The sequence below is a fragment of the Halichoerus grypus genome, chromosome 9 (genome assembly GCF_964656455.1).
Source record: "Halichoerus grypus chromosome 9, mHalGry1.hap1.1, whole genome shotgun sequence".
NCBI classification, from domain to species: Eukaryota; Metazoa; Chordata; class Mammalia; order Carnivora; family Phocidae; genus Halichoerus; species Halichoerus grypus.
In genome coordinates this window covers 13,067,947-13,091,204 of record NC_135720.1, presented here as the reverse complement: position 1 = coordinate 13,091,204, position 23,258 = coordinate 13,067,947, and the positions used below count along the sequence as shown (strand labels likewise).

Here is a 23,258-nt window from a genome sequence, read left to right as displayed (position 1 = left end):
TAGGGATTTTTCTTTCTTTATGAAATGTACCTATCAGGAATATAAACATTATTGTTAAAACAGTTTCATTGTCTCTGCATGAAACTATGTTGTCTTTCCTTGTTCACACTACAGTTTTGATTTCTTTAAATAAACATATCGCAACGTAATATACGTAGACAAAAACACACATATAAAAAGGTTTGTGCTTGATGAATTACAACGAGATGGACACATCTGTGTAACCCCACTGAGGTTAGAGGGGACTCCTACCCAGCATCTCAGAAGCTGTACTGTGGCCCCTCCCAGGAATCTCTTCCCTCCCCCTCAAAGGCAACCACTATCCTGACTACTCTGAATTTTAAAGATAATTATTATCAAATTTGATTCAATTACAGATAGTTAAAATAATTCTTATAGCCTTTTGACATGAATAAACAAACATGTACCAAATTATCTTTCTCCAGTGAATAGGTTGATGTGCTTTATCTTTCCAGGAAGGCCAATTTCCACGTCAGTGTGTCTTCCTACCTTGTGATGAGGTTCATAGGACCACATAACATGGATTATGTTTCCACCAGGCCCAGCATTACACTTTTGTGAGTTCTAAGGGGTCTGTGGAGAGGGCTTCTTTCCAGGAATGCACAGAGACAGCAGATCTTCAGATGGGTGTGGTCGACAGCCCCCAAATGGCCCCTGATGCTCCCTGCTCCCCAGCATTCCCGCCTTTATGTAATTCCCCTCCTTGAACGTGGGCTGACCCAGTGTCTTGCTCCTAATGCATAGGACATTGTAACTGTAATGTGGTGTTGCTCCTGAGACAGGTCTGATCCATCTTGTTCACTCCCTGTTGCTGTCTTACTCACTCTGAGGAAAGCCAACTTCCATCGGAGAAGCTACCGTATATCCACAGGACAAGGAACTGGGAGAAAAACTGGGACCTCAGTCCAACAACCTGCAATGAACTGAATCCTACCAACCAGTCAATGACACAGCCTGGAAGCACACCTTCCCCAGTAGAGGAATGAATGCAGGCCCAACTGATGCCAGGACTGCAGCCTGTGGGAGACCTGGAGAAGCATCCAGCCAAACCACATCAAGAGATTCCTGATCCACAGACACAGTGAACAAGTGTTCATTGTTTGTAGTTGCTAATTTTGGGGGTATTTTGTTACCTCACAATAGACAACTAATATATGGGGAGAAAAGCAAAAGGCTGCTGAATTCATAAATTCCATGGCCATAGTGCACAGAGAACAGGAGGTCACAGAGAACCAAAATTCTTTGTGCAAACCTGGCCTCCCAGTGGCCAGGTCAGGGCATGGTGTTGTGACAGTCTATAGAGTTTTGAGTTGCTATTCTGTGGAAAGCTAAAACAGTAGTCTTTCTCCTTCTAGAAATGGCCTGAACTGCCCATCCTCTCCTTATCCTGTTCCTTGTTTCTCCCAACGTGGGCTGCAATGTATCCTCCCCTGACACATTCATCTTAGACCAGTTCCTCCTCCATGAAAGTCCTTTCTTCTCACCCCAATATTCTTCATCTCTTACTCATGGGCCAGTTGTCAGCACTTCCATGACTTTGTCCCCAGTGGCCTCAGACAAGCAGCCATGTCCCTCCTCCAGGCTACCAAAGCACCCAAGCTTGTATCAGCTACACCTCTCAACACACTGCATTCTGTTTTCCTCTCTATTTCCACCATCCGGTGGGGTGCACTCAATGCTCCCAATGCCCAAAAATAGAGTCTGGAACATAGTAAGATTCAGGAAATATTTGTCTAATGAAAAATGTATTCACTTACATCAGTTATTACAAATAAGATAGAAAAATCCCAACATACTATGGTATATTACATTGAATGACTAAACGTATTTATCAACTTCATACATATCATGGAATATAATATATTTGGCTTTTACAGGAGTGCTACTGATGTCTTTCATCATTCAACATTGGAGAATTTCTTTACATTTTGGTTTTCTTCGTATAATTAAAATACTCCTGTGCCTTTTCTTTTTCAGCCTCATTTTTGCAGCCTTTTGGGAGTGCTTAGCTATTCTACGGACTAACAGGGACATCTGACTAAGAGTCACTCAGCCATTTCTTTGTAGCCTTGTCCTTTGATTGCTGGTATTTCTTCCTGGAAAGAGACTCAAATTCTTGATGCAAAAGAACATACACAAATCAAAATTAAACTGCAGAATCTATCAAGGCTTTTCAGAATCTATAAATTTTCTGCTAATTTGGGACTATTTTACAAAGTATCCTGGGCCCCTCTTGTTCATGCTACAGTCTACATGTGAAATCAAGTTGCTTTTGTTATGAAGAACCATTTTAGTTCAGGAGGCCCTGAAAATAGCCTCAGTACGTTTTGTACCCTGTCCCCCATTCCCATTGTGAAAACATCTGCTGGCCTTACAATCTACGGGACACTTCCCATGCCCATCTCTCATGGTGTTTCCTGGCTCCAGAGCCTGGGGCTGAGAATCACGAAGTCTTGGCTCTATCTGAAATCTAAAGATTTTCTTCTGGATGTAGTAGGAGAAGAATGGCACTCTTTAATGACTCAGGTGAAATTCCAAGATCTTATTTAATTTTACTGTTTATTCTCACAAGCTGACTATCTTAAGCCCTCATTATCATCTACTGTGCTAGGTAAAGGGTCTAGGAGTTTAGCATTTGAACTTTTATACCAAAGTGAATGTAAAAATCAAGGCCTATTGTAGGAAAGTGCAATGGGTGCTACTGTGTGAATGAGCCAGTGCTTTAAGGATGCCAAAGGTCATCTGACCCTACAGATGATTATATTTGGTTTTACTGCCCTCCCTCCACCCATACAAACACACTGGTGAGCATGAATCTCTCTGCAGAAACAGCCTTGCCCCATATTCACAGAGTTCATCCACAATCTGAAATTTTTTTACCTTCAATGTGCTATTCAAGGTTCGGATTTTGTGAAGTTTCTCATTTATGGATGGATTCTTACATCGCTTAACAAAGGATTTTCTCAACTCCTTTTTGGTTGAAGGTCGACGGTCCCCAAGAGGAGAGAGACTAGCTTGTTCTAACGATTTGTAGAGTTTCTCCATTTCATCATCTTCAGATAATTTTGTTTCTTCTATTAAAATAAAAAAAAGCAATAACAATAAACCCAGTTAAAATCAAGTTGAGATCATTAGACGCTGTGATCCTAACACAAGCCCTGCTGACACCTTGATCTCACGCTTCTAACTTCCAGAACTGTGAGACAATGAATTTTTGTTGTCAAAGCCACTAGTTTATGGTATTTTGTTAGGACAGGGCCATGTTCCCTTTGAAGGCACTAGGGAAGAACCTGTTCCCGGCCTCTCTCCTAGATTTTGGTAGTTCCTTGGTTTGTGGCAGCAAAACTCCAATCTTCATGGGGTGTTTTCCTTGTATGTCTCTGTGTCCAAATTTCCCTCTTTTATAAGGATACCAGTTGTATTGGATTAGGGGCTCACCTTCCTGACATCTCTTAACTAATTACATCTGCAACAACTTCATTTCTAATAAGGTCACATTCTAAGGTACTTCGGAACTAGGGTTTCAACATGCGAATTTTGGAATGACACAATTGAACCCATAATAATACACCATCTAGCTCCCTCCAAATTCATGCCCTTCTCTCATGTAAAATTCATTCACCCCATCCCAACAACTCTAAGAGTCTTAACCCATTGCAACATCAATTCTAAATCCAAAATCTAATCCAAATATCATCTAAATGTGGTATCGGTGAGACTCAGAGAATGATTCATCCTATGGCAAAATTCCTCTCCATCTGTAAACCTGTGAAACAAGTTATCTGCTTCTAAAATACAGTGGTGGGACAAACAAACCCTAGCAAACTAATACATAACCTAAAGCTTGAGAACCATTGCCTCTGATGAGTTTTTAATGTCCTTCTTAGAACTGCCCTTTCAGAGAAGGAATCCCCATGTGATCTTTGTGGCTTTGAGGAAATAATGATCATTCCTCATGCTGTCACATATTTCCACCCCCACTTCTTAACCACAACTTGCTAGCCTCAGCCCAAATGCTTCCAGTGAAGTGACATCACACAGAATCCAGAGGGGACCACGTGAACTAGGCTAAGCTAATGGAAGTTCCACCATGCTGGCTACAGTCATTGATTCAGGGATGAGCATGTGTCTCAGGTCAGGCTAATGGGGCCAGGAAGACTCAGTTCTGAGACTTTGGTTGGGGTATCAGGGAACCAATCTCTCTTTTTTCCTAATCATTTGATGATGTGAGCTAGAAGCTTCCAGGGATCACCCCAAGAATCATAAGAATGGAGCCAATCTACAAGATACAGCTGAAACATGGATCTTGGTGATTCTGTTGGAGACCTTGCAGCTAGTGGGAGCCAATATGTTGCCTTTGTTAAACTACTCTCATTGTAGATTTCAGTCACATACAATTGAAAGGACCCCAAATGATATAGGTTACCCAAAGAAAAATCTTCATCTCTCGATATCACTTTAATATCCCACCCAGAACTTTGGTCCTTTCTTCCTTCATTCCCTGAAAATAATTTTAATAAAGATGCATAGCGAGATTTCTTTTTCCACCATGTACTTTTTAGTGTCTATGTATTTCACCTCTTATCCTGAGAACAAGCTTGATAGAGGGCCATCTAAAAAGTATGGCATTAGGAAGAACTGAAAAAAATGGACCTCTCTAAAGGGGAGAGAAAAGCATACAATATTAATATAAGAGCGTCAAAATCAAGTAAACTTGACTTACTTTACAGTTTACTCTAGTAAGAATAGAAATCTTTAAGCAATAATTAATTTTTCCTTTTCTACTGCCAGAAAGCTACCACGGGTGTTCCCAATATTTTTTCATAAAATAGAGGGCGAAGATATTGAACTAACTTTATGACTAACTTAAAGTATTGGTCAGTAAACCCCTTTGCTCTCAACCAAAGCAGACTCCAAAAAGGAGGAGATATTCAAAACTGCATTTGAACACAATTAGACTTTTTGGCTCAGACTGTGTACACATATCAAAAGTGAGTTTTTCTCAACATGAAAAGATGCTCAACATCATTAGTCATTAGATAAATACAAATCAAAACCACAATGAGATACTACTTTGCACCAATCAGGATGGCTAAAGTAGTAAGTGTAGGCAAAGATATGGAGAAATTGGAACCCTTATACATTGCTGGTAAGAATGTAAAATGGAGCTGTTAAAAATATCAGAAATTATCTTCCTCCCCCATACACATTCCTTTCCCTGACTTAAATTCGGGGCATTAATCATGAGAATGTGTGTGTCTATGTGTGTGTGTGTGTCTATGTGTGTGTGGTGTCTATGTGTGTGTGTTGTGTAGTGTGTGTGTAGTGTGGGGTGTATGTAGTATGAGGTATGTGTGTGTGGTATGTGTTGTGTGTAGTGTGGTGTGTTTGCATGTGGTATGCATGTGTGGTGTGTGCGGTATGTATGTGTGGTGTGTGTGGTATGTATGTGTGCTGTGTGTGTGTGTGTGTGTGTGTGTGTGTGTGTGTGTTGCATGTGTAACTTGATCTTCCAGTCCCCCAAGAAATAGTGGAACTTTGAAATTAACACAGAGGTAAAGTGGACCTGTTGGGATTACTGAACGTTAATGCAGAATTCACCTAAAATATGACCAAATAATGTTCAAAAAACACTTTCTATTTGAATTCATTTAGAAACTGGAGATAATGGGAAGGAGCAAGTATGCACAGATAAGGTTAAAGCTGTTAGGGAAATGGAGGGAAACCTGAAAGGAAAATGTTCTTGCTGTGTTCTTGCCTCTAGCCATCCATCCCTTCTCAGGGGAAACCTGAAACTGAAAAACTATACATACGTCTGACCTCTAATAACAGGATTCCAGAATTGCCCATAAACATAAGGACAATAAAATAATAAATGGTGATGTTAGGAGTCAAGAAAATATCCCTATTGGTTTTTTTGTGTCATAATCTGAGAGAGATGTACAATATACCGCTAAATACTCAGGGGACATACCTGTGATCCAACCATGTCCATGACCCAACTAGGAGCTTTGTATTATTTTTACTGCTGTTAACAGCTGGTGCTTAGGTCTTCACGGGGCCATAAAATGAACATCCAATAACAATGAAAGCAGATGATAAACAGAATTCATAGGACAACAAAAGCACACAGCAAAATACAACTTACACCTGACCCCAGAGCACAGGTGAGAGTCTTCCCAAACCCTCCAGAGAGGGTAGTGGTGGTGTGTTAACCCCGTGCCTTTATGGGGCTTCTGCATAAAGTAATGTTTTAAAATCTCCTTTTCATGTTTTTATGTAAATATTGTTCTACATTATAATATCATATTAGGAAGCACTAGGTTATTTATTGTATTTTACCAGATTGTGGAAGGAGCAAGGAAAAAAAAGATTGCCAGTAAAGACCGCTGGTCTGTCTCGCACTAGAAAGAGAAGCCAAGTTCATCATTTCCGCCTCCCTTGTCTTCTCCAGCAGAAGAAATGAATTCTGTCTGACAGTCAAGTGTTTCCAATGCAATTGCTAGCCTTCTTCTCAAGAGTCTCAGTCTTCTTGCATAAAATAACAGGACTTTCACTCCCTCCACCACATAACGCACTTTACAAACTACCTCAACTAGTTCCCAAGGCTTTGCCAAGGAAGATGAAAACTATTTTTATTTTATGGAGGAGAAAAAATGGAGATTCTTGAAAAACAGTAAGTGATCTTCCTAAAATGTAAATCAGTGATGGAATTAGGAATAGAAGTTCAATTCCATACCATGCAGGCCCATGCGTTTGTAGACCAGTCTTCTCAAATTTTAATAGGTGAACAATAACCCAGGGCTCCTATTAAAATGCAGAATCTGACTCAGCCAGTCTAGGATGGCTCTGAGCTTCTAAATTATTAACAAGCTCTTAGGAGATACTGGAACTGCTGGCCCATGGACCATGCTTCATATAGCAAGACTAGCCTGTCCGATTTGTCATGCAATACCAGCTGCAACTCACTGGAAGAGAAAGGGCCTGGAGTTACAATTAAAAAGTAGAGACTCATCCATAAAGCAGCACCTACTTTCTCTGTGACCCTTTACACCTGTTAGGCTAGCTCAGGATGTCTCAGGAGTCCAACTAGTAAACTTTCTTTAAACTTAGGTCAATGTAATGCAGAGACAGACTCAAGAAACAAACTGAATTTTTAATAGGATCTTTTTTGGTGACTTTAGCAAATGAGGCAAAACAACATTTTAACTAATGGTTAGAAGTTCACTCTTTTCCAAGATTATGCCAGATGAATGTGTTGCTTCCTTGCCATCCTCCCACGTAACCCACCCTATTGTCTGCCTCTGACAGGGCAGGCATGCTCCCGTAGGCCCAGAATTTGGCTGTCGAGAACACTGTATGCAGATTATCTCTTTAAATGCAGTATTTTCAACTTTGCCTCCCCCACTATCTTATTTTTGGTATTTCCTTGTGCTTTCTAGAATGTGGTTTTTATTTTCTATTTAGAACATAAGTGCCGAAGGAAATTCACAGGCCATATTTCATATCAGAATTTGAAAGGAACCCTGTTTGAGACTGAAAAAGTCTACATAATGTCCCAAGGAAGACAAGGTTAGCTCCCAAACATGAAATACTTGGGGAGGTTTACGTAGAAAACAGTATTCCCTGCTTTATGTGGGACGTTCCAAGTATTTGAGAAAGGAAAAGACCACGGAAGGCACTTATCGCAAAAAGATAACTACATAGCCATTTCGACATTATGTGTAGCTATTAAGACTTTGCAAATGTTATTTAATAGAACACCTGATGCCAAGAGATTCAAAAACTTTAACAGGCTTCCTCTAATTAGTGATTCTGACGACTCTCCAACATAGCAATTCTAAGCAAGACTTAGAATGATACTGACAGACAAATTTGAATCATGTAACTAAGACAAATCTGGATAATTCATTTTAACAATAAGGATACTACTGATCAAGAACATTCCCATGGCAGAATTTTGAGAGACAGTCTGTTCTTGCTGCTGGTGGAGACAGCCATTAGGTATTGAGTTTTTAGGATGTAAAAGGTACCATATTAACTACTGTACCAACATGACCTCATTATCTTTGAAACAACCCTATGAAAAAAGTGTCATTTGCCCTGATAGAAGGGAGAGACTGTTGGAACATTAAAAACTTTGACCAAACCCACAAGGAGACAGACATAGGTTATGACTCAAAACCCACAGCCTCAAACACTATGCTATACTATAAATATATTTGATGAACTGTCTTTTGAATAAAGCCCAATGAAGAAAAACTTCAAATCAAGCAATAGACAGTGATTGAGATGATAGCCACGTGGACCAGACAGACCAAGGCTCAGAGCCCTATTCCCACTCTTCTGTCTTCCAAGGGAAAAATCCCCACCCAGAGCCTCTGTTTATGAAGTAGCCAGGTTTTACATGGCAAACTCCGTTCTCACAGGGCCGTAGGGCACCAGACCAGGAAATTCATAAGCTGGCCAGCAACCTAGGAGACAGGCTGGATAATCAGATTCTCTGCTTGGCATTTGTACTGGGCACCTGGGGATAATCTAGTTCCAATCAGGAGCAGAACCTGAGTCATGGTCATGGTAGGTTGGGCTCTGTGTAAAGCAAAGATAGAAGAGCTTAGAAATGGAGAATAAAACGTTCGAAGAATACTAGCTGGGAAAGAGGGGATTAAAACCAAAAAAAAAAAAAAAAAAAAAGATGGCCGGTAAAATAAATTCTATTCGAAATCAGATTGAGCAAGACAAAGCATCCAAGTACAAAGCCAGTACTTGTACTCTTTCAAGTCTGAGAGAGAGTAGTTTCATTTTGATTTCCCTCATTTTTTTGTATTAGATTTACCTTCTCCACCAGAATCATATACTTTTCTTCTCCTGGGTATTTGATGTTTCTATTAAGGAAGCTGACTCAATACTCTTCTACCATATTATTGCTTTTATTAATAAGAACAAACCTAGTCTATTGGGCAATCTTTAATGTTGTTCTTTTTTATTATTATTGTATCTTATGGCAGTGATTTTTAGAAATAATCTTAGGTTGAGTCCGTGGTCCAAGTATCTGATAAGCAGCTCTACATTCTTAAAACAAATATTCCATTTGTTTTTAAAATGTATTAGTCCAATCACATGAGCACCTAGGATTAGGTGAAATATTTAATGTAGACATAAAATTTCTGTATCTGCTCACATCCTAAGAAAACAAAAAACATTAGCAAACACACAAAAAAAGGCATTTCCTTAGATTTTTTTTTCTTTTTAAAATATACTTGCAAGGTAGAGGTTGAGTGCGAATTTAAAAGGGGAAAATAGCCAGAAAATTGCCTAAATTCAAGGATCCAAATCCAGTGTACTGTAGATAAATATGTCAACCTTGGCTCCATAAACTGCTGAGTCCATCTACCATGTGGGTCCATGATGGAGACAAATGAGCACAAAATATAAAAATGGAAGATGCAGAAGGAGGGAAGGGGAGGCAAGAGAAAGGAAGAAGTTAACCTATTTCACTAAGCAGAAAACAAAGGTTTGGAGCAGATAAATGCTCTTACCTTTTTAAGATGACACTCTCTTTTCCTTATCTCAATGATTATAGTCTGGTGTGATCTATAATTACTTGTAAAACATCCTTCGTTTTGCCTTATAGGAAATCCACAGTGTACATATTTAGAGTTATGTATTTAATTATGGCATTAAATCCCTACTAGCAAACCTTTTCCCAGGAAATGATACCAATCCCTAAGAGTTGCAATTATATTTTGTAATACAAGAGACTGAATGTGCTGGAAAACTTATAACTCATCCTTGATTCCTCTCTTTCCCTTGCACATCTGATCCATTCATTTACTCAATTCATCCATCAAATACTCTTTGAATGTTCACTGTGTGCTAAGGCAGTGTTTTTAGAGACTAGGGATAGACTAAATAGGCAAGAATCTTTTATAATGTTTATACGCTTACATTTTATGTGTATGATATATCCCATATGTATATTTTTTCTGCCCCCTGACCCACTCCACTGCTATCAACTTAGTCCAAGCACCCATCATTTCACTGTTGACATATTTCAACAACTAGATACGTGGTCTACTACAGATTCCTAATACCCATTTTCCATATAGTGAAGTAATCTTTTTAAAACATAAGGCACACCATAACATTCCCCAGCTTCCAAGATCATCCCGTTGCACTTAGAACAAAATCCAAACACCTTACGGGACCCACTAGTTGCAACATAAGCCAGCTACTACCCACTTCTCCAATCCCTTCCTGAGCTTCCCCTGACCACTCTATACTAGCCACACTGGATTTCTTTCTGTTTCCTGAACTGCAAAACTTATTCTAGTCCTAGAGCCCTTGCATCTTATTTTCTCTCTGGCTGGGACACTTTGCCAACTATTGTTTTCATGTGTAGGTTGCTTTGTGCCATTTGGCTCTCAGATCACCTTTTCCTGGGAGGTCCTCCCCAACCAGTCATCTAAATCAAGATCCTTCCTCCAACCCCCCATTATTATATACTCCTACCTTATTTCCTGTATAGAACTTATTCACTACCAGAAATCATCCTATTCTTATATTTACCTAATTGTCTCCCTACCCTGACATAATATATACACCAGATTGTAAATTCTATGCAAGAGGGCTGTTGCCTCTGTTATTATTCACTCACGTATCTCCAAATGCCAATTGTGCCAGGAAGATAGTAGATTCTCAATAAATATTTGCTAAACATTCATTATTTGGTCAAAATGTTCATTCTTTATCTCATTATTATCCCCTTCACCTATCCTTCTATCAAATAAGCACAATGAGCTAATTTTGGAATCAGAGTATTAAAAATTCAATAAGTAAATTATACTTATTAAATTCCAAGTATCTAGATAGGCCAAAAGTAAAAATATGTATTATTTAACTAGTTAAGAAAAAAAAGAGGACACAATTTACTAACACCAGAAATGAAAAAGGGGGACATCACTATAGATCCCACTGGACACCAAAAGGATAATGAAGAAATATTATTAGATAACCTAGCTGAAATGGACCAGTTCCTTGAAAGACACAATCTGTCATAACTAACATGAGAAGAAATAGATAATACGAACAGGTCTATCTCTATTTAAAAAGTTGAAACATTAATAACCTTCCAAAACAGAAAGCACTAGGCCCAGATGGATTCATTGGTGAATTCTATCAAACATTTAAGAAAGAAATTATACCAATTATCTACAATTTCTTTCAGAAGACAGAAGCAGAGGAAACACTTCCTCACTCATTCTATGACGCCAGAATTGCTCTACTACCAAAACCAAATACATTACAAGAAAAGAAAACTATAGACCAACATGTCTCAATGAACATAGATATAAAAGTCCTCAACAAAATATTAGCAAATTGAATCCAACAATGTATAAAAAAATTATATACCACAAGCAAGTGGGATTTATCCCAGGCATGTGAGGCTGATTCAATATCCAAAAATTAATTAATGTAATCCATTACATCAACAGACTAAAGAAGAAAAAAAAAATCACATGATCCTATCAATAGATACAGAAAAAGCACTTGAAAAATCTATGGCCCATTTATGATAAAAACTCTCAGTAAACAGGAATAGGAGAGAACCTTCTCAACTTGATGCAAAAGATCTACAAATCCTACAGCCAACTTCATAAATGGTGAGTAACTTGAAGCTTTCCCACTAAGATCGGTAACAAGGCAAGGAGGTCCTCTCACCACTCCTTTTCAACACTGTACTGAAAATACTAGCTAATGCAACAAAAAAAGGAAAAAGAAGGTATACAGATTGGGAAGGAAGAAATAAAACTGCCTTTGTTTGCAGATTACATTATATGACATTCTGAAAAGGCAAAACTATGAAGATAGTAAAAAGGTCAGTGACTGCCAATGGGGTAAGGGGGAGGGCAGGCTGAATAGGAGGGGTACAGAGGATTTTTATGGCAGTGAAAATACTCGATATGATACCATAATGATGGATACATGTCATTATGCATTTGTTCAAACCCACAGAATACACAACCAAGAGGGAACCCTAATGTAAACTATGAACTTTGGCTGATAATGATGTGTCAGTGTAGGTTCATCAGTTGTAACAATATCCTACTCTGGTGGAGGGAATGTTGCTAATGGAGGAGACTATGCATGTATAGGGATGGAGACAGATGGGAAATCTCTGTACCTTCTCTCAATTTTGCTCTGAACCTAAAATTACTTCAAGAAAGACAAAAGTCTACTAAAAAAATTATTTTTCAATCTTCTGCCTACTATAGTTGTGTAGTTTGAGGAAGATAGAACCTTATTTGCTTTGGCTTTATTTAGGACAGCATAACATTGTAGGGAGAGAAATTAGAACTTAAAAACAAAAGGATAGTGCAGGAATAGACCTCAAAGGCTTAAGACATTATCCTGATGAGAAGGGTCTCCCTGGAAAACTGACCTTCGAATTGTCCTTTCTAGCTACAAATTCAGACATGTGCGGGTATCTTCACAGTTCCTTGCTCTTGATGAATAGAGAAACAACTCCAGAATAGTCAAAAAGGGCCAGGAATATAATTATAAAGACAAAAAAAATGAATCTGAGACCATGAGGATAGAAGCATTTCAAAAAACTACACAGGAATCTTCCCAGAACAAATGGTGTACACTGTAGAAGTCTGTTCTCGAGAAGACTTGTAGATCACAAGGGGAAGTCACCTTCAGTTTTGTGTAACCATACTGCTAAGAGAGATTGCCATAGCTGTTGTCAATGAAGAAACTTACAATCTTTTTCTATAAAGATCATGGTTCCTTAAAGTATGTCATTGACCTTTTGTCACTGACCTTTTGTGAATCCCATGCAGACAGCTGAAAACATATTCACTTTGAAATATTTTTAAATATTGTGTGTGTGTTTAAGTTTTCATTTTAATTCCAGTTAACAAAAATATGGAATGCTTCATGAATTTGTATGTTATCCCTGTGTGGGGACCATGCTAATCTCTGTATCGTTTCAATTTTCAGCATGTGCTGCTGAAGTGAGCATTCATTTTGAAATTTAAAAGCATTCTTCTAAAACTAGGTTTGGTTACAGAAGAAATTAAAAGTTAAATTACTCTTAAACCTTACTGTTTGCAAATGGCCAGCAGTGAAAGTATTACATAACACAAACTGCAAGTCCTAGTCAAAGAGGTATGCAGAACCTGCACATATTTACTAGGAAAAAGATATGAAAGTGAATCAACTAGGCAATTAATTTAAGGAGCTAGCAAAAGTCCAACAAAATAATTCTAAATAAAATGAAAGAATTCATAAAGATAAAGCAGAATTTTATTAACTGGATAATAAAATAATGTGCAACCAATAATGCCAAAGACTATTTTTTAGAGTAAAAGAGCAAATAAACTTCAGGCAAATTCTGATCACACAAGTAAGAAAAAGAAATTAAGCATAAATATTAGAGAGGACAAGCTAAAATGGCCATTACATAAAGCTAGGATAGCTTATCTAGAAACAAAACAAATTCCAACTATAAGGTAGGGTGACTAGTATAAGACAAATGTGGGAAAAAAAAGCCTTCTATTTTCACATCAGCAATAATAATCATAAAATATAATGGAATTAAAAGATTCCATTCACAAATGCAAGAAAAATTATAAAACGTGTAAGAACAAACTTAATAAGATATATGCTACACTTATAAGAAGAAAACTGTACTTAAAATCATAAAATGAGAACTGAAGGAGAAATATACCATGTTCGTAGATGAAATGACTCAATGCTTTAAAGATAGCAGTTCTCATCAAATTAATCTAGACAAATTCAAGAAAATTTTAATCAAAATCCAAATGTGATTTTTAAAATTAAACTTGAAAATCAAATCCAAAAATTTACCTGAAGATAGTGCCAAAGAGAGTAATGTTCTACTGAATAATAAAGCATGTTATAAACGTAGAATCTACTATACTGACAAAATAGATGATAAAACGTCAATAAAAGACTACAGAGATTGCAGAAATAAGCCTATATATATGAATTTTGATACTGTAAATGTGGCAATACAAGTCACTGGGGAAAGAATCTCTTTAATCACATCAGGTAATGAATATTCACTAAAAAATAACTTAGATGCTTATAATCATAAATAAAATGGACTAGTTACATTGCACAAATTTGCAGGTAACCTAATCAGTATTATTTCACGACATCTTCTAGGGATCGTTAGCCACTGGGTATGGAGCAGATAAAGAAGGTAGTGGATCATCTATGCTTCAGAGCAATGCCACTGAGGTCAACAATTATAGATTCAGGATTTTCCCGATAGTAAATATTTACTTCTATTTTGAGATCCCTTCTCAAATTATAGTTCAAAAAATAGGATCACTGGGAAACCTTCTAGGGACTAAATTAAGTAATAGAGGTACAAAGACTAAGATCAGTCCTCACCTTGATAGGCGTGCTATGGAAGCCCTCCAGTCTCTCTTTTGCTTCCTCTATCCACCGCCACCCCAGCTACCACAAAAGTTTCCTAACTCTTCTGATTTCCTTTGTCCCCTTATATGCTTCTACCCCACATTCTAGAGCGACATAATTTTTCTAAAATATAGCATATCTCAGGTATTTGTCCAGCCTGACTCTTGCTGGCTTTTCATGACTTTAAAACAAATTATGATCAATAATTTTTAAAAAAAAGTATATCATCAATTATATGAGTACCCTGATTAAAAATGGTCATCCATTATCTACTGAAATAAACTAACAACTAACCCAGCATTCAACATCACTCAAATTTCTTTTCCATCCCTCTTTTCCACGGCTCCCCTCTCTGTGTGCAGATCCTCCCACTTGGATCACAGATTACTTAGATGTGATTTTCCATATTTTGAGTTCCTGCTCGCCTTTAAATACCTCGAGTACCTTCTATCTTTCTGTAGCACTTACTTTACTCTGCTTGCTTTTGTTAAATGAGTCTTATTCCTCCCACTCTCCCCATTAAGATCTTAAAATTTTTTAGTCCAGAAGTTGTATCTTGTTCATCTGTATCTTCTTGTTAGGACTGAGTACATGAGTACATGTTAGGTACTCAAAAAAACAAGATTAAATTGAATGGACTTCAGTATTCAACTTTTTTTTTTTTTATCTTCTTGCTTCCTAAAGAGACATGCTGCGTAATTCCTACAACAGCATCTGAATTAGTTAGCTAAAATAATATAGCATCTATCCTGTTTGTACTCAGATTATGTACAATTTTTGGTAATATTTGCTAACTCTTAAAATCTGGCTCATTTATGTCACATCTTATGTCTTAAGATGTCATGCATATTCCAGTATGCTTATTTCCTCATTAACAACTCTTTTTATTCAACATGATTCCTAGATTGATTCTGACTGGACTTGTACTTGACTGCTTATTTACATAGAGTATTAGTCTCACTAGTGGTTTTTCAGCTTTCTAGCATCCAGGGTATGGTCACTCCATTCATGGAGTAAGCAAAAATAAAATTGTCTCCACATTGTCAGCGTAATGTAAATAGAGACATACATGGGAGTCATTATCATCTAGGCATAAGTAACAGACCAAATAACCTCTCACAGAAGAAGGAAACAGTATAAGGTAAAATTGACCTGAGATGAATATTCCACTATCCCCATCACCTCTTTTCCCACTGTGCTTTGAGGAAAGACTCAGTGAAGAATCTAGAGAGCTATGGAACTCTGGAACTCCCAATGTGGAAAGGCAATGGGATGCAATTAACACCCTGCCGCATTTTTTTATTATTAGCTTATGCGGCAGAGAAGAGATGTCTAAAAGGCTATTTAAATTCAGTATAAAATTCTAGCAACCACAATTTTAACTGCATAACTGCAAGACATTTCTCTCATTGTTGAAATAGAAAGAAGGCTGTAACGCATGCTGCCTACTTGTTTCAGGACTCAGTTATTAACCTCTAAGAATCTTTTCTAGGAGAAAAGCCTCTTTCTCTAGCAAATGCATCCTGAGACTGGGACTTAACCTAAAATCCTAACTCCTCTCTTGGACCATGTCGACACTTCAATCCCTGTCATAAAAACACCCTGAACAATATTTCAGACACAGGAATATCAGAGCTTTTCTTTTTTTAATTGGCAGCTAAAAAATAATTTTTAGCAGTCACAAAAATGAAAAGCTACCTTGTTCTCCAATACACAAACATACACATGTAAAAAAATGCATAATACGCAGTCTGATTACTCAACAGCAAATCATTGCAAACACAAGAAAAGACCTGGTTGCTGTTTCCATAGCAATGACTTTATGTGGTTTAACTCTTCTGGGAATTTAACCAAATCCCCAGCAGCAGGAGAAAATCATCAGCAAAAATTTTGTAACATATGGCAACTGCCAACACATCAGTGAGGGAAAAATACTTTTATTTTCTCTTCCTTCTTTTCCACTGAGAGGAATACCTTCATGTCAAACTGTTGAAAGAAGCATAGAGATTTTGTTGGTCACCCTGCACTTAACTCAAAATTTTAAAATACTAGGTTTCTTCTTCCTTAGATTGAAAGAGACGTTGGTCCCCCAGCCAGCTCTGCAGCTCATGCATCCCCAGAATGACATGTGGACATGGACAAGAGGTACATACATATTCCCATGACTCGCAGCTTATTCGTCCTAAAGAAAAACTCCATCTGCAGGGTCATCTCTCGGGAAAGAATGCAAATGGAATTTTATTCTCTGTTTTGCTTTTAAAGCCATCCTCATCCTGGGGTAGTGTGTTTGCGCGCGCGCACACACACACCCGCGCGTGCACATGACACTTTTTAGTTCTACTTATGGCCCAATGATTAAAGTAAGAGTTTTTTACGGGAAAATTATAGATGTGGTACTTTTCATGATTTTCTTTAGTTCAAGCAGCCATGTATCTGGAAGGCTCTTCCAAGTATCAAGATAGAGGCGGTCCAGCTCAAGATATTTAAGTGCTCTCTTCAGTGTGTCTCTGTAAGAACAAAGATTGTGGGGCACCTGGGTGGCTCAGTAGGTTGAGCGTCTGCCACTTTGGTGTTGGCTCAGGTCATGATCTCAGAGTGGTGAGATGGAGCCCTGCATCAAGCCCCAGGTCGCGCTCCACGCTCAGCACCAAGTCCTCCCTCTCCCTCTGCGTCTGCCCATCCCCCTCCCCCTGCTCGTGCTCTCTCTGTTTCTGTCTCTCTCTCTTTCACTCTAAAATAAAATAAATAAATAAACGAAATATTTTTAAAGAAGAATAAAGATTGTGATCAATATGCAATATGCAATTAATACTCCATGAAAACGATTGTCTCAGAATGAAGAAACACCTCCAGTGACAAGGAATGCATTATTTTCCAAGAAACCCATTCAATTTTGAACCATTTTCAATGTTAAAAGAAGTTTCTTATGCTGAATCTAAAACTACCTCCTTTTTGCTTGCGCTTCTAGCTTTACCATCTGCATTAGTTTTGTACTTCCAAGGAGACAGAGATTACGCCCAACAGTTCTTCTACGTGACAGCACCTCTCAAACCTGAGGCCAGCTCACGTCTCCTGTTTTCCACCCATCAGAGTCCCCCTGTGGCCCCCTGTATTCCTCACTGGTGCTGTTCCCACTCTCCTCCCTATTGCACCTCCTTCACCTCTAGACATAGGTTATTTCACCAATGACATTTTTCACTCCACTCTTTTAAATGTAAAGTAGAGGTATTAAACAAAAATGCCATCAGTTGCCAGGCAGGTAACTCAACTGTGTGAAGCATCTTCAGGTAAGGCCACAAGGAGTGGTGACGATCGTGGTGACTTAGAGAATGAGTTCCCAGCCTGAGCACTCAAATTTGCATAGTTCAAAATACTGTATACACACACACAACTGGGACTACAGTCGTGATCCTTGACTTAAATTACCCTGATACCAAATATTAAATTAATAAGGTATATCTGAAAATTTGAGGACTTAAATAAACTTTCCGATTAGGCTAGGGGAGAGGGGACAGAAGTCGTCTGTGTCCTCGGGCCACTCTGGCAAGGTATCGTGAGAATTTCACCCGTCAACTTTCTTTCAAAAGTACACTGAAAAAATACAAACCAAACTCAGCATTCTCTTGTTGCTCGGTATCTTATATCAGGTAAGCTTGTTTTTACAGCTGAGTAAATAAGGTACAGACCATCCAAAAAGACACATCATGACTGAAAACTAATAATAAAAAAAAAGTTGGTCTGAACAAAATGATAAAGACCAATTATCACAGAGTATTAAGAAAGTTCACATTATTGGGGGCGCCTGGGTGGCTCAGTCGTTAAGCGTCTGCCTTCAGCTCAGGTCATGATCCCAGGGTCCTGGGATCGAGCCCCGCATCGGGCTCCCTGCTCGGCGGGAAGCCTGCTTCTCCCTCTCCCACTCCCCCTGCTTGTGCTCTCTCTCTCGCTGTGTCTCTCTCTGTCAAATAAATAAATAAAATCTTTAAAAAAAAAAAAGAAAGTTCACATTATTAATTTCTATACTCCATTAACTGTTTCCTTTGCTAAGATTTAAAATATTTTGTTGTTGTTGTTTTCAAAAGCATACACTGCTTCCTTTGTGTTTAAAAGTTCTAGTGCTGCCTTCCAAAGTGCATGCAAATTGTCTGTCTCCCCGTTAACCACAGACACCTTCAGGAGCCAACTAACGAGGAGCCAGACGTTTTCTGTGGTTGTGGCCCAGGGAAGGTGGTTGCTCTCCGTTTGTTTGGAACCACAAGATATCAATCTACAAAACCTTGATCTAATCACCACAAGCTCTAGGATGTGGGATGGGACCAAAAAGGAGTCAAGCTTTTCCTCAGATCGGTGGGAAATTACATGTCTCATCACTATAAGCATGTGGCCAGTGACACTTACATGGGTAATTAATGGTCTTGAAGCTGGAGTCTTCCACATACAAACTCCCCTACAGAAGCAGCCCTTGGGCTTAGCCCCACCTGATTGCTTAATTATTGAATCATCATCCATGCCTTTCAACATTCTCTTAACAAATTAAGAGTTCTATATCCATGAACAAATATTCATTCTCTAGAAAAGAGTAAATAACTTCTTGGTTTACCTCTGTCTGCCATCTTTGATCCAGTGGGCTTGTCTGGGACAATAAGATGGTCCAGGTTGCTATTCAGTGAAGAAGTGTCATCACTAGACAGAGAGTTCAAAAATCCACTTTCTGATGTGGCGAAGCTGTTGTCCAGAGCCCTGCAACTGTTTGCCTCTGAGGGTGCAGGCGAGTGAACATGCACAGCAAATGTCATAGACTGTCCCTCATCGTCAGCAGCGGCGGAACTATTCACCATGTCGATCCAGGACTGTCTCTCTCTAGATAAGGAGGCCAAACTGCTGTGTGTCTTTATTGTACTTTCCGAGGAAGAGGAAGAACAGGATTTGGGTGAAGAGAAAGATGCCTGCTGTCCAGCCTGTTTCACAAATAAAACCAAAAAAAAGAATAAAATAAATCATGATTAAACTGGCATTCTCTACTTTCCATTTTTGCTTTTTTTATTCTTTTTTTTTAATTTTTTTATTGTTATGTTAATCCCCATACATTACATCATTAGTTTTAGATATAGTGTTCCATGATTCATTGTTTGTGTGTTTCAGAAACAAATTATTAGTAACAAATCATTTTTTAAACCATTCACAAGTTTTGGGTTCATTTTTTTTCATTTGTTTTACCAACTGTAATTCAGAATAAAATTAGCGTTTTGTTCTTGTATTTAACCCTTTTTTTCCCAAACAGCTGAAGACACCATATTTAACTTTGTATCTCAGTGATGGGGGAAGAGCTGCCTTGGCCCTTGCGTAAGACCTTAATTCTCACACTTCATGTGAGGATTATTAGTACAATCCCTTTTTATTCTGCTTGAGTTAAATTTGCTATAAGGGGAAAGTAATAATTCTTAAGCTTCCTCATTATTTAATTTGAAGATTCTTTAACATATCACAGGAAAGTTCATTATAAAACTGTTACGAAGACTTGATAAAATACACTGAGAGAGAATTGGCCTGTTTGTATTCCGTATTTCCATTAGTTGCCACAAGAGATGCAGTTAAGATTATATTTAAATTTAAATTCCATTCTACTTCTTATGGATCTACATCCCCATGTTTAACTGCCATGCTGGGGACTCAGTTGTGTGCTGTAATGTCTTATTAAAGAAGATACTAAAGAAACCTAAACTAGTCTAAAGAATCAGAAGAAAAATGTATGATATTTATATTCACATGACAAGAACTATGATGCCATTGTCCAAAACCAATTTGTATAACTTTAAATTCGCTGTTTTAGGATCTGAAAGATCTCCGTAACATGATTTTACCCTATTCTTCAATGCTCCCTAGAAATGTAAAATGCCCCTTTGGGGGATTCTTTGAAATACTAAAGGATACTTTGAGCAAAAAAAGAGATTGTAATTGATTACTGAATTCTCACTGATTGAGCAAAAACTCTTGAGAAAAGGTAATTAAGAGAAAGAAAACAAAAGCTGAAGCCGGACAGGAAGCAAAATATTAACTGAGTGGAGACTACAGATGTGCACAAAGTACATATATTTAAGTTCTCCACTATCATTTACATATTCCTTAGCACACACCTACCAATAGCTCATAACTACATAGGTGAAATCATGTTAGCTCATTAGCTCTTTAATAACTTAAAACCTTTATAAACTTTGGGCACCTGGGTGGCTCAGATGGTTAAGCGTCTGCCTTCGGCTCAGGTCATGATCCCAGGGTCCTGGGATCGAGCCCCGCATCGGGCTCCCTGCTCAGAGGGAGCCTGCTTCTTTCTCCCTCTCCCTCTACTGTTCCCCCTGCTTGTGCTCTCTCGCTCTCTCTACCAAATAAATAAATAAAATCTTTAAAAAAAATAAAAAATAAAACCTTTAATAAACTTTGACCAAAAAAGAATCCATTTGCAAGCTCTTAATTTATTAAAGAGAAACCAAAAATTGCACCCAGACTATGAGAAGTAGGTTGATGATACAGGATCTTCTGAAAGCAGTTCCTAACATACAATGCAAGAGTGAATAAGAGTTCTTGGCAAAATGTTCATCTCCCCATGGACAAAACATCAATGCAACATCACCAATCACCTTCTCTCAGAAAGGACTTCATTTATTCCAAGATTTTATCCTTGTTTCATTTTGATGGTAAAATATATTCCTTTTTCTGGAAAAGGGTGATAGATGTTAGTTTTTGTCTTTTTAAAGTATTTTTTAATGTCCTATGTAGCAAAATAAAAATTTGGCAAGTATATGTTGTTCCTTCATTTTTAATTTTATTTGTCAATAAAATCCAAAAATCTAGACAACAGAGACAACAGTGCTCTCTGGGTCACCTTATATCTCCAATGGCAGATGAGACAGAAAAGGCATTTTATGGTTCAGGTTCATCAATTTCAAGCATTCAAAACTCCAAAGAAGTGGTAGTAAGGAAATTGTTAGTGGGAAGAAGCCAAAGAGCAAACTAGGATTTTCTCCCCAAAACCTCAGAATCATTGCAACTAACTCAGAATGGTTGATTTTGTTTCCATCCAGTATGTTCCCAAGAATTTTGCAGGTTCTAAACTCTGAGTTCTGATGGGAAAAGCCAGTATTTACCCAATGTATGCTCAATTTGCTGAATACTAGACATGCACTGTCAAATAATCAGTAAATCCATTTTTTAGGAATATGACATTAAGATATCCAGTTAAGGATATCTGGCTTAGACTGAGACACCTGGGTGGCTCAGTCGGTTAAGCGTCTGTCTTCAGCTCAGGTCATGATCCTGGGGTCCTGGGATCGAGCCCCGCATCGAGCTCCCTGCTCAGTGGGAAGCCTGCTTTTCTCTCTCCTGCTCCCCCTGCTTGTGCTCTCTCTCTCCCTCTCTCTCTCTCTGAAATAAAAATCTTTAAAAAAAATTAAAAAATAAAATAAAATATCCAGTTAAGATACTAGCTCATCACATACACCTTATTAATAATATATTTGTACAGACATGAAAACTTTCCATTCAGGAATGTGTCAATGGCTTACAAATCAGTTGCCTTAAATCATTCAGATCATTTAACAACTAAGAGATTAAGGATCTGTAATTCACTAAATGAAACCTTAGTTATCCAGAGGAGATAATGCACAGCCCCCAAGCTGTCCAAATAAATGCTAAGACTTATTTACCAGTCATCAGAATGATCTACGAAATAAATATCAACAAAAATACCGTTCAGACGTAGTCCTGACACGTTTCCCCATTGTTAGCTATTTTAGTAAAACTTGGCTTTGGTGGGGCCAGATTCCTTTTCCGAAAAGAGACCAAGTACAAGGTTTTCCTGTTGCTCCTGTTGATATTTCTGTAATTTGATTAGCAAAATGGGCTATTTGAGCAAAAGCCTGTCCACATAGCTGCTGTAGCACTTTTCCCATAAGCCTTTTTGGACCTCAAAACTCTGCTTAATGGGCCAAGGAAAGACATTTTCATTGAGCATCAGAAATTTCTGTGAAGTATATTCCCTTTGGAGGTACCACTCAAACACAACTGAAATGTTTTCAATCCATCATCTCTACTCTTGTGCCATGTAACATTTAGAAATTTGATTTTTAAATGGAAAAAGAGTGAGCAAGAAAAAACAAGGAAGGACTAGAGAGACGGAAAGAGAAAATGAGAAAAAAGATGATGTGTATCAGGCCAGAGGGAGCTTTTATTAGAAGAGAGATTAGCAAAACAGGAATCAAAGTGATCTTGGAGTGCCATCTCAGAGGGCTGAATATGGAAACACTCTTTATAGATACTGTGGTGCTAAATCACAGGTCATTATTTCTACCACTGTGTAGCTACCAACAGCCACAAACAGAGAACATTTAGCTCAGTGCCTTCTATGACCATCCATGTAATACACTCACAAAACTTCTCGCTGCAAATCTAATGAAGGTAGAAAGAAGTGACGGTCTCTCCTGGACTAACACAAGCCCATCCCTCAGCATCAGTTCAAGGACCGCCTCCTCCAGGAAGCCGGCAGTGGGCTCAAGGCCAGGTGGGTACCTCCGCGTGGTGTTCCCAGGCTTCCTTCTATCATAGCAGGAGGAATATCACTTTATTTGTCAACTAATACTATAATTGCTGACAGACTTGTTCATTTTTTTTTTGGTGAGCTACTTGAGAACAGGCTGTTTTTAACTATTATTTTTGCCTGTCTATTTTTTTACATCTGTACCTGACATACAGTTGGTAATAAATTAATGCCAATACCAAATGGTCTAGAA

The 23,258-nt window shown here is 38.2% G+C and overlaps 1 protein-coding gene and 1 non-coding gene across 7 annotated transcripts in view; both read right to left on the bottom strand.

Moving 5' to 3' along the window:
- The window catches only part of IPCEF1 (interaction protein for cytohesin exchange factors 1), a 172,636-nt gene that overhangs the window by 11,448 nt on the left and 137,930 nt on the right, over positions 1-23,258 (bottom strand). For all 6 annotated transcript variants that reach the window (XM_078054554.1, XM_036100227.2, XM_036100229.2 and 3 more), the window contains 2 exons: positions 19,076-19,433; positions 2,902-3,095 (listed from right to left, as the gene is read on the bottom strand). In XM_078054554.1, coding sequence (XP_077910680.1) covers positions 2,902-3,095; positions 19,076-19,433 — 552 coding nt within the window. The remainder of the gene's footprint in view (positions 1-2,901; positions 3,096-19,075; positions 19,434-23,258) is intronic.
- On the bottom strand, positions 12,946-13,047 carry LOC118540889 (U6 spliceosomal RNA). The gene has a single exon (XR_004919857.1). It is a non-coding gene; the product is annotated as a U6 spliceosomal RNA (small nuclear RNA).